The 12,384-nt window shown below is 40.7% G+C and overlaps 1 protein-coding gene across 1 annotated transcript; it reads right to left on the bottom strand.

The window, feature by feature from the left end:
- Nucleotides 1-449: 449 nt before the first annotated feature.
- On the bottom strand, nucleotides 450-10,594 carry LOC138767388 (tapasin-related protein-like). Its single transcript, XM_069944889.1, has 6 exons — nucleotides 10,591-10,594; nucleotides 9,176-9,352; nucleotides 6,525-6,764; nucleotides 5,198-5,539; nucleotides 1,605-1,934; nucleotides 450-556 (listed from the first exon to the last, which is right to left on the bottom strand). Exons 1-6 carry the CDS (start codon nucleotides 10,592-10,594, stop codon nucleotides 450-452), a joined length of 1,200 nt encoding a protein of 399 aa, XP_069800990.1.
- Between the last annotated feature and the right edge of the window lie 1,790 nt (nucleotides 10,595-12,384).

Genomic DNA, 12,384 nt, shown 5'->3' with positions numbered 1-12,384 from the left:
CCAAAAACTTGCCAAGAATGGTGGCAGCCAGACTGGTTACCATCAGTCTCCTCTTTTATGACCAGCTGGTAGCTATTTGCTTCCATTGGGAAGGGCAGTCTGTGCTTTGCCAAACTGAACTACAATGGTTGTAGCCCAGGTGGCAGATAGGCAATCGGAACATGGGGGAGGGTTATTATATGGAGTGAGGGGCAGTTTATAACTGTAATCCAAAGTAATGAATCCAACGTGAGCCAGAAGCACAGAGGGGCCACACATGGCTGACACCTGATGATGCAGAGAAATAACCATTCAAGTTGGGGACAGAAAAAGATATTGGAAATTATAAATATATTGCAGATTATAAATACTATAGAGTTATACTGTACAAAAGCACATGCAAAAGAAATATACTGTATGCAGGTTTTACACACAATACATTGGTGCAACTAGAATGCTAGACTAGAAGATCAGGAAAAGGTGAAATCATTACCTTTACAGTAGATCCTCAAACAGTAGACAAGGACCAGGATCAGAAAGACAATTAAGACTATTACAAGAGTCCAAGCTGGAGAATCTGTCAAAGAGCAGGAATATTGTTAATGACAAATACTTTGGTAAGATGGTTGAACACTGAGCACAGATATAGTCTGCTAACAATCCCCAGCAATCAGAGGTTGTGAAAAATGAAAGGACTATAGGATGTTATGGGGCTGCTTGATAAAACAGAACATGGAGATAGTGGCCATGCCACAGGTACTGGGAACATACAGGTAGCTTCATCATTATTACTAGTTCACATGGCGCTCGGATCGACATCTCCCATGGAGAGGATGACTGGAGCGAAGATTAAAGAAAGTGTTTTGCATTCAGCACATTCATTGGGATTGCAAATTATAGTAATTTCTTCTACAATTTTGCACCAAAATGATATATTTTATAACCTCCTGCTGAGTGTAATTTTATAAGCTTAAAGGGATTCTGAGGACAGGATGACAGTGGTGTCCTTCTTAGTCCCTTAAAGAGGCAGCAGATAATTTTTGTTTCTAATTAAATATATTTCAATCATTTATATTGTTTTTGGTACTACCCTTAAAAGATAATGAACCTGATACTCCAACCCCTATGACTTATTTTTCCATCTTGTGTGAGAGCTCAGGTTTTGCACAGTAGCTTGTAGTTTGCTCTTTTTTGTAAAAGAGATTTTTTTTTTGTATGGATTTTTAAGGGGTTATTCAGGGTTGAAAAAAAAAATACTGCTACTTTCTTGCAAAAACAGCACCAACCCTGAACTGAGGTTGTGTGTGGCAATACAACTCAGCTCCATTCACTTAAAAGAAACTAAAGCTGCAAAACCACACCCAAACTGAGGACAGGGGGGGGGGACAGTATGGAAAAAGCAGCCACATTTTTTCTAAATCTGGATAACTCCTTTAGCATGTGAGATTAAAAAAAAAAAGAAAATGGCAGCACTTCCACATGCTATATAGTGATCCACTGCTTCTCAGTGCAAAAGGCCTTCAGAATTACTTCTTAGTTTGGGCCCGAGGAACCCCACGACAACACTACATATAAAGTTCTACATGAATATAGCACAATGTGTAATAAGAACATGCCAGCAGTACCTAATACTGTGATCGTCACACTCTTTCGGATTGGTTTCTTGAGGCTTTCATGTTCTACACGGCAAGTGAATGTGACACCGTTGTCTTTAAGAGAAGCCGCGTACAGGAAGAAGCCAGAGAGGCTGTATGTACCATTGTGATTGTACTTGTGGCTGCTGTAGAGGATATTTGACAATAAAGATGGCAAAAGTCCAGTATGTGGAAGCTCACGCAGCCATTCGATACTGACGTCCAATGGATAATAATTGGAGGCATCACAAACAAACTTCTGCTCATCTCCTTCGCTCAGAGTCAATACGGAGTCCACATTTAGATTTACAGTAGGGGATTCTGTAAGATGAGATTTTATTCAGAGCAGGTCTTATTAAAAAGAATCATCACCAACCACATATACATACACAATCAGTATACTTCACACACACAAAAAAATAACGATGAAGGCATTTGGGCCCCACAGTTTCAGTTTACACCAGATTTAACTTAAAGTCACACTGTCACCCCCTTTTTGCATTATGACTTCTCTGCACAGGTGTAAAAGGTAAATTCAGCAGTTTCCATACCTTATTTTATATCATACGTCATGGTGCTTGTTGGCCACGCCCCTCTGTGACATAATCAGCACATAGGCCTTGCCCCCTCACCGACAATTGGAACAGGTGGGCGTAAAGGTCTTAGCCCCACCCCCTCTAGGTCAGCCCATACCAATAGTCATCAAAGGGACGGGGCCTATGTCCCGATGACGCTTAGTGGCGCTGTTGCCGTCAAGCCCTGTCCACTTAGCACAATCTGCAGTTGATAAAAGATGACTTTTTACTCGAACAAGCACCATGACGTAAGAAGTCACAATGCAAAAAGGGGGGGGGGGGGGGGGGGTGACAGTGTCACTTTAAGTTAAAGGAGATGTCCGGCACGCAAAATTTATTCAAAAGAGCCATGGAGGAGGTGGCTGCACTGAACTACATGCACCTCACTCGCGGCTTCAGCACAGGGGTTCACTCTTGGCCCCTTGTCCAAAATAATGGGCGGATGGGGAACTGTTTTTGGAAGTCACATTTTTTAACTCTTTAAAAACCCTTTAAAGAGTAGCTTATAAGCCCTAACTTGACCAGTATGTGCATTTCAGTTTTCTTTGCCACATCATAGTTCAGCTGTTTGGCTTCTTATATTTCCCATATAGCACAATCATTTTTTAGCAACCTTTTTATTATTTACGGTCCATTAAAAGGTTAGACCAAAAGAAACCCAAATGAAATTGAAAAATTAAAAAGGCGGTGTCACAATGCAAAGAAGGTAAAAGGAAATGTGCTGTTTAGTAAAGAAGCCTACACCACTGCATGATTTCTTCCTGGTTTCCCCTCTGATCTGTGACCTGCTGTTGCCATGCAACAGTGCCGACACTACTTACAATTCCTCTTGCTGCAAGTTGAAAACCAGCTGCTAGTACTCATGGGAAAGATCATGTTATTGAGCTGAGCATAAGCGTCCCTAGAAAGTGGATGCCTGGCGGGATGTTACCAAGGGCAACATGTTATTAAACTAAGCAGCACATGGGGGAGATTAGTGAGTCTATATCCAGGCCCGGCTGCAGGTTTTGGCGGACCCTTAGACGACAGAGCCTCAGAGGACCCCCTCATCCATCCACTATGCACAATCACTTAAAACACCAATAACATACAAAAACACACATTACTGACACACACACTTACCCCATACAGGCACCAACAGAGACACTTACTGACTGAATATGCATATAAGAGTACATGGAGCCTTATTTAAGAGTCTCAAAACACAGGACTAGCCAGATATCCTTCCGGGAAGGACCCAGCGAAGGGATGGCTCTTGTAGGGAAACCATATAAAGTGGCCCTATAAGAATGTAATGACAAGAGAAAACCAAGGCCAGGTATTCATCCTCAGACAACTGTTTTGGGGTGTTGCCCCTCATCAGTTTGGAGCAGGACTCTGGCTAGGTGGCAGCAAGGCCTAGTAGAGTCAGATGGGAAACAGATCACTGATCTCAGGGAGACCAGCCAAGCGACAACACTGCTGGCTGCTGGCTAATATTCTCCATACAGTGAAATCCTAGGTGCATTGCTCCCTGGAATATATGACTATGCAAAAAAGAGTCAATGGAGCCTCATTTAAAAATCTTAAAACACAGGACTAGCCAGATATCCCTCTGGGAAGGGTCCAGCCAAGGGGTGGCTCCTGTAGGCAACCACCCAAACCACCATATTAAGTGGCCCTATATCTGGCTAGTCCTGTGTCTTAAATGAGGCTCCATGGGCTTATTTTTGCATATTCATATATCCTGAGGAGCAATGCACTTAGGATCTCACTGTTTCTAACGCTTTAGCTTGCAGCAGACAGTGTTATCTTTGGCTGGTCTCCCTGAGATCAGCGATCTACTTACTGACTGACACATACACACACTTTACTGACTGACTGACACACACATACACACAGCACTTCCACCTCAGTCTTCTCCCTCTTTCTCTCTGTCTGCTGATCTCCGCAGGTCTATGCAAAATTGAGCAGGTCATGTGATCAGGTCCTTCATCCCTCACTCTCTCTGTGCAGGATCCTCATAGGTTCTGCTCCTCTGTCTTCTGATGTTCAGTCCACTCACCCTGCACTACAGTGAGCGGGCTGAACATTTCAGCCCCGGGGGCCCTAGAGGTGCAGAGGGCCCAGGCACTTGGCTGGGTAAGCCGGGTGCTGACATCAGCCCTGTCTATATCTTTCAAAGGATACATTTTAAAAGATGCTTGTAAACAAAATTAAATTTAGTTTAATAAAATGCATCAGTATAGACCTAGTTTTCTTTGTGACACCACCCCTTTAAGCATTACACAGTGCCCTTTCAGATCTACAGATGTGTAATGCAGGACAGGACAGATCTCCAGAGCCAGAGACGCTAACAAGAATTTCTTATTATGGTTTACTAAAACTTTTTCAGAGGATCACCTCTTTGAGAAGACCCTCACCCCTTATCAAGACCAGAATTTATATGATGGATATGATAAGCTTCTTAAACTAGACATAATCTTTAGAGGTGAATCTGTCAGCTCTATATCATGATCAGAGATTCACACATGGGCAGATGCCTTATAGAAAGGTAAAAAACAAACAAACTATACCTTCCTCTTAGATGATGGCTATTTGCAAAGTTATAAAGTCATGCTTTCCTCACAACTTCAAGTGTCATAGAGGCAGTGGTGAGTGCACACCTCCTTCACCTCTTTCTGCTTGGCTTCCAGCCCTGAGCCCTGTGCATCAATCAGGCAGGGAGGGAGGGATGGGATAAGCGTGGAGGAGGCAGGCATGGCAGGCTGTGCAGCATGACTTCTATGACACTTAAGCTTGGAAGGAAAACATGATCTTATAACTTTGCAAACAGCAATCAGCTAAGGGACAAGTATCATCTGTTTTATCTTCCTACCAGCTCTCTGCCAATGTCTACAGGAGAACTCGATTAAAGTGTTCTTCTAACTAAGAACAATCTTGAATGAACATACTGCATTATGAAATTGAAAATAATTGTTTTGCTCATAGTTTTTTTTACGGAAATTCATCAGACCAGGGTGAACATACCTCTGATGTGCACATGAATCTGCTGTTCTGCAAAGAGAGAAGCTACCGATACAGAGCAGGTGAAGAGCCCTTCTCTCTTTACAGATAGATTGCTGACCAGTAGTGAGGCTTTTCCATTCTGCAGTTCTTCGACCTTCATGTGAATGTCTTTCCAGGTGTATTGCAGCTTTTTGGTGACTCCACTGTAAGTCAGTATTTTCACCTCAGGATTTCCTCTGCCCCGAAAACTCCAAGTAACTGTGACATCAGCCTGGTGATCCAGAGTGAATGCACAATCCAGGAGCACACTCTCTGTCATTCTTGCATAGACATTAGGGGTTCTGGTACTTAACATGAAAGTAGCTACATAGTAAACAAAGAAGAAAAAAAGACTGAACTATCATTACATCATTTACAAGTATTGCTTATTTCCCATAATTTCTCAATAATTGGGCTGACCTTTAAAGAAATATTCCCATCTGGGACATCTGCGTCTATCCGGGACCTGCATCTGTCAGACCTTTAAGCCATATTCTATAGACATTATAAAAATGGCCCAGATTTGTATATCCCTGGACAGGTCCAAAATTCCATGCTGATTAACTTATAATATATTGTTACAGAGATTGATGCTCGGTTTTCTGAGACAGAGCTTCACATACACTAGCTATATATTTAAATATTAAAATTCTGTCTGCCTACAACCACCACTAGGGGGAGCATATGAACTTACTGCATACGGATTGATTAGTAAGTTCAATGTAAGCCATAAAATTCTGGACTCAACCTACTATTTGCTGCAGGCAACATCCAACACCTGGCAACACCTGGCACTGACCAGACATAAGCCTGCAATTCCGGATTTGCGCTCAATTTATCATTTGCGTCTTTTTTAAAAGTCACAAATGATAAATCCAGCACAAATCCCGAATTATGCTAATCTTTAGGTAAATACTCAAAACAGGCAGATTAAAAAAAAGTTACATGTAAAAAATATTTGCCCATCAAATACTGGTTCATAAATACAAAAATGGGTGAAAAATCCAATTATTCACCTGAAAATAGACGTAAAGTCCTTTATAAATTTCCTCCTTAGTGTAGCTCTATTAGCCAATAGCTAATTCTGCTAACTTCACCATAGACTTTCATGATAGAACAGTGGCTTTTCTCCCACAGAAAAAAAGTATCAAAGCATTAAAATCCAATAAATCTGATTTTTCTCCTGCCAGTTTTTCCCCAATACACAAATATTGTTGGCTAATTTTAGCAACTTTTGGTCAACTACAAAATGTTACTTTATAGAGTACCCCTTTAATGCCTGCTTACATTTCTATCACTATCCACCTACCAAACACGTTATATTCATCTTCTTTCTTTTCTGCCGTCTCTAAAAGTTTTGTGAAAAAAGTGGTGGTGTGAAATTTATCAGTGTGCTGTACTGTGCTGATAAACCAAGAATCGAGCACATCATCCGTACTCTTAACACCGGGCCATATAATTTGTGTGTTGGCTGTGAAATAAGGTTTGATATCACATTTCAGGTCTGTCAAGCCCTCCTTCAAAAAGGGCCTCAGATTCACTGGTGAATCTGAAAAAAAAAATACAAATTCTTAATTAAAAAACAGAAAACGAAAAGGTTAAAACAAATATAAATCAAAACAGAACAACAAAGAACATTCAGTAATGTAGATTTGTAGGCTCATTTGGACCGGGCCTGAGGACCTTTTACAATGTGGCTGATACAGTATATTCATATATTTTAATTGTCATTTTGCATGTAAATAGAGTATGTAGGTGCTATAGAAATATGACATATTATTAATAGTAATTTTAGTTGTTATTAAAGGTTTAACAGGTCTCATAAACTAAACTCAAACAGTATTTTTATGGACCGTCCATGAAATTATTGAAGGTTGACAACTCTGTATCTTAGGCTCACTTTCTGTAGAACGATCCATTAACTAATTATATAATGTTTACACGGTACTATGCTGCCACCTGGTGGCTATAGATGGATAGTACAGCGCGTTCACACAAAAGAAAGTGTACCTCCAGTTACTTCCAGCTGTGGGGTCAGATTTTCTTAAAATTGCGAATGCTAGAATATTTTCTCAGTTTTAATATTGGTAGCAGAATAGAGTTCCCATCGTCCCCGCCACATATCACTATGCATTAGAAGAGGAGAATCCTGCTCTGTTCCACAGCTCCTGTCTCCTAATGCATAGTTAAATATGGCAGGGAAAACAGGCGTGCAGAAACCTATTCTACTACCAAATTCAAAACTGATGTGCATTGGAAATAAAGTGCTGCACAATGGTCATTTTTCAAAAATCCCTGGAGGCATACATTAAAGCCAAATACTGGAAATGGTGGCACTCTCTAGGCTATGGCGATAGAATAATAGGGTGCATCAGTGGTCCACCTCTTTACCACTCAAGATGCATATACAATAACTAAAGACTGAATGAGTCAGCACTCAAACATGAGTTTTTCACTTGCTCTTGTGCATTTTTATTGATGCATAACATGGAATATGGAACTGTTGTAATAGCGTAGCTATAGCAAGGTTTAATGTTTTCTTGAGAAATTGGAGCCAGCAAAGAATAGGTGTGTCTCTCTCTCTCTCTCTCTCTCTCTCTCTCTCTCTCTCTATATATATATATATATATATATATATATACGCGAAGAAAGAGATGTTCTATTTATATATCCAACAAGTTACAAGCACCTGGACACCATACCCCTCCCAATATCGGGTAGGACTACAACTTTAGCTCCAAAGACAACAAACCAGCATAGTAACCAGACTATTAAAAAAAAATTTGCACTTTGTACAGTTCTCCGTAGAGAGACGCAGCTCACGCTGAGCAGTCAGGTTGTCCAGGCAAGCTTATGGCACCCAGCAAGTTATGAGCGCAGGTCCTAATACAAAGAAAAATAATGTTTTTAAATCAACTGGTGTAAATTATTTCTATTTAAACAAATCTCACATCTTCCAGTACTTAGCAGCTGCTGCATGCCATGCAGGAAGTGGTGGATTCTATAAAGTCTAACACGGTGCTCTCTGCTGCCATCTCTGTCTGTGACAGGACTTGGAGGGAGAGTAGCAAATCCTCACAAAAAAAAAGTCTCCTGCTCTGGACAATATCTGATATGGACAGAGGTGGCAGGAGCGAGCACTGTGTCAGACTGAAAAGAGTACATCACTTTCTGCAGGGCATACAGCAACTGAGAAGTACCAGACTTGAGATTTTTAAATAGAAGTATTTTACGAAGTATATAACTTTCTGACACCACTTAGGGTTAAGGGCTCATGCAGGAATTGGCTTCGCATGGTTGCACACCCATTTAAAGGGGTGATGTCATGAAGCAAAGTTTGTAAAATTATATATGTGAGTGTAACCTACATCCATGTACTGCTTTTCTTCTATGTATCTGATCACTCCCTGGTTTCTTCTCTGAATTGTGACCCTGCTGTTTCCATGCAACAGTGCAGAAACTTTTCCACAATCCCCCTTGCTGCATGTGAAGTAAAAACCAACTGCCAGGACTAATGGGACAGATCAGAAGATTGTAATTTAACTGAGCATGAGTGACCCAAAATAGTGGATGGCCAAAGGCGTGTTGTAACCAAGGGTAACAGGTTATTGAAACAAAGCAGCAGATGGGGGATTAGTAAGTCTATATATCTCTTAAATTATACATTTCAGGAACTGCTTGTACATGTAAAATATGTTTCATTTACCACAATGAATTAGCTTAGACCTAGTTTTCTTAGTGACACCATCCCTTTAAGGGTTAGTTATATGGTAATAATTAGTGGGGGGCTGTGCAGTGTTTGCACAACACAAATGATGGGTCCCCAGTCTTCCTAACAGATGAGAATCCCATAAATGGGACCAGCACCTATTAAGCAACCCAGGCATAAGAGATGGGATTACCTCTTTAAATAGTTCTCACCTTTAAAAATAAATTTTAAAAATAGTTAAAAGTTCTCACCTTTAAAAATAAATTTAACACCTTCCAAATCAAAAGTTTCCATTTTGATGTCCTGTCCATTCCCCAGCACTATCCAGGTTGGACTTGGGGAAACAGGTTGGTCCACCAGCAGTTGATGTTGGGTTCTTTCATACAAACAGAGTAATTTTATAAATGTTGGTTTAATGGACCAACTTCCTGCAAGAAAAAAAAACAACAAATGAAAAGCTGTAACTAGGATTAGTAAAGCAATACTGTGACATAACACTGACCACAATAATAATGCAGGAGGATATATCTTAACAGTGACTGGACCTGTACACACCTACGGACATGGGAACAGGGCCATTGAAATTTATTGGTCCTATGTTCTGTCCACAATTATGGGTCTGCAACTAAAGACATGTGAATAGGGCCTGGGGCCTTAGAGCTTAATATGCACTTGTTTTATAAAGTCTATAGTTACAGGAGTCATACATAAATTGTTTGGGCATCTTTCCAGTTTTAGGCTATGTTCACACAACGGCCGGTCTCTTCCCAGATCATCGCGACCGGTACTTAAGCAGAGCTCTGATGCAGCGCCCGCATCAGAGCTTCCCCCTGCACACTATGGAGCGTGCGGCCAGGGCCGCTCGCTTCATAGTGTGAACTGACAGGGTTTCCTACGGCCGCAATTCATTAAATTGCGGCCGCAGAAAACTGACATGTCAGTTATTTGCGGCCCCGTACAGGATCCCGGCCGGAGCGTATACGATGTGTATACGCTCCGGCCGGGATCCCATTGAAACAAAGGCATTGTTCCACCCTGCAAAAACTACGGCCATTGTTGCCATCGGCAACAACGGCCATAGTTTTACGTAGTGTGAACATAGCCTTAATGTGACTGTTAGGGTGAGGTCTCTGAACATGCTGAGTGTACAGTTATCAATTATCAATACCAAACCCATCCATACAGGCTTCTAGCCAAAATGTGTTCTTGGTGGCCTTATGTGCTGCACTGTAGATAGCTTATTACATGCAGAACAGCCATATTCCTGCTCATGGTGCCAACAGAGCCTATAGAGTACATAGAAGCAGTGTTCTGCCATGTGTAGGAGCCTGGTATATGAAGGTTCACTTTGGAGCAGTGTTTTCAGTATTCATGAACCGCTTTCCTAGCAATCCTTCCATTACCAGATTTCTACTTGGGCTACTTGGCACCGGGAAGGTGGTAGCTGCAACTATTTTACAGCAGGCTGTGTACAGTAAATGGAGCTACAGACTACTGAACATGGGAACAGCTTACACTGTGTGCAACTCTCAGCTCAGTGCATGCAGACAACCACTGAAACAGCCTTTACATGAGTTATATATCACATGCAGCCAGCAGATCAACACGACAAGGTCCATGTAGCTACTGCGGCCTATACAAGCACTACTGTATACAGCAAATATACCCATTCTTACCGCCTAGCAGCAGCACACATAGTAGGAGGGAGATGAAGTCCATTACTGCAGTGCACTTTCAGTCCCTTCCTTGTTCTATTACTTTTACTTTCGATTCTTCCCATGCAGAGAATGGGAGTGTCCTGGCAGAGATCAGCAGAGCAGACAGCCACACTGGGTGATAGAGAAGTCACCAGACCTCTGGGTTGTATTAACAACAATAAAAGCATTACAGCAAGATGTCATCGATATTGATACCTCTACTAAAGTTACAGCTACGACAGCTCCTCTGCCTTTTGAAAAACACTAGTCAAAAAATTATCTCTTTGAGGAATAATGCTTTTACGCAATATAAAACAGGATTAATCAAAAAAAAAAAAGGGTCAGACTTTTACTGAATTGCATTTATGACTAGTTTCCAACTAGTGGACAAGTAATGCATATTAATAAAGTTCTCTGTCAGTGCTGTTACCCTCTTCTCATCACAGTAATTCTTTACTATCCATGAAGGCTTATGGTTTTGTGGAATGAAAAGAAAAAATGACAAGAATACAAAGATATTAAAAAAAATCCCACAAAATCCAAAAATAACAGAAAGGCAGGGGGTGCAGGAAAATAGGAAGCGTAGCCACGCGAAACGTGCGTAGGGGTCAAGCACTACCACACTGCTATGGGTGAGTCATTGTGAACAGCTACAATTGTATTTTTATGTATTTTTAGATAGCGGCCAGATTTAACTCTGCACTTTTCAGCCCATAATTGGGAGGCTTGCTTTGCAATAATAGAAATAATAGCTCCATTGACTCTAGAGAATATGGTATTTTTCCATTTTTTATAAACTATTATTATAAGCAGTGTGTTTGCAGGATACTATTTTATTCTTTTCTTTTTTGCTAATGTGTTTTTAATTGATACATGTAATTTACTTGTTATATGCAAATTAAATTATTATATTCATCTGAAAGCCTTGTTTTCGCTTTTTTGGTATACAATATATGGTTTATAGGCTTTTTTAGTAGGGAGTTTGTATTGGGTTAACAAGGATTTGGGGTAAAGGAATAGACCCCTTGCTGACAATTTATTGTGCATACCCATTTGGAACGTGTGTTTCTATATATTAATAAAGTTCTCTGTCAGTGCTGTTACCCTCTTCTCATCACAGTAATTCTTTACTATCCATGAAGGCTTATGGTTTTGTGGAATGAAAAGAAAAAATGACAAGAATACAAAGATATTAAAAAAAATCCCACAAAATCCAAAAATAACAGAAAGGCAGGGGGTGCAGGAAAATAATAAAAAAAAGTAAACTTACCTATCCTTGTGCCCTTAACATCGCCCGCAAGCGTTGCTTGCTTTGCTTTCTCTGTGTGTGTGTGTGTATATATATATATATATATATATATATATATATATATATACACACACACACACACACATATATATATATATATATATATATATATATATATATATACACAGTGGTACCTTGGTTTAACTTGGATTGAGAGCATTTTGCAAGAAGAGCTCACAGTTTTTATAAATTGTAACTTTGTTTAAGAGCATAGTTTTGGTGTAAAAGCTCCCTGTACTGGGTGGGAGAGCGGGGTGATGGAGTGTCATGGTCTGCATAGCCGGGTCTACATCCCTGTACTCTGACCCAGGAAGTCTCCATCACCTTCCAAATCATAGCAGATCCACTTCAGGCTGGGGCTTGCATCAGGGGACAGGACTGTGGAGGTGATCTCTTCATAGCTGTAACCCCTCTCTCCCCGGACAGAGAGTACTGCTATACTGTGACCATATCT

The sequence above is a fragment of the Dendropsophus ebraccatus genome, chromosome 11 (genome assembly GCF_027789765.1).
Source record: "Dendropsophus ebraccatus isolate aDenEbr1 chromosome 11, aDenEbr1.pat, whole genome shotgun sequence".
Lineage (NCBI taxonomy): Eukaryota > Metazoa > Chordata > Amphibia > Anura > Hylidae > Dendropsophus > Dendropsophus ebraccatus.
The sequence above is the reverse complement of the archived record's forward strand: the minus strand, read 5'-3'. Positions and strand labels throughout refer to the sequence as shown.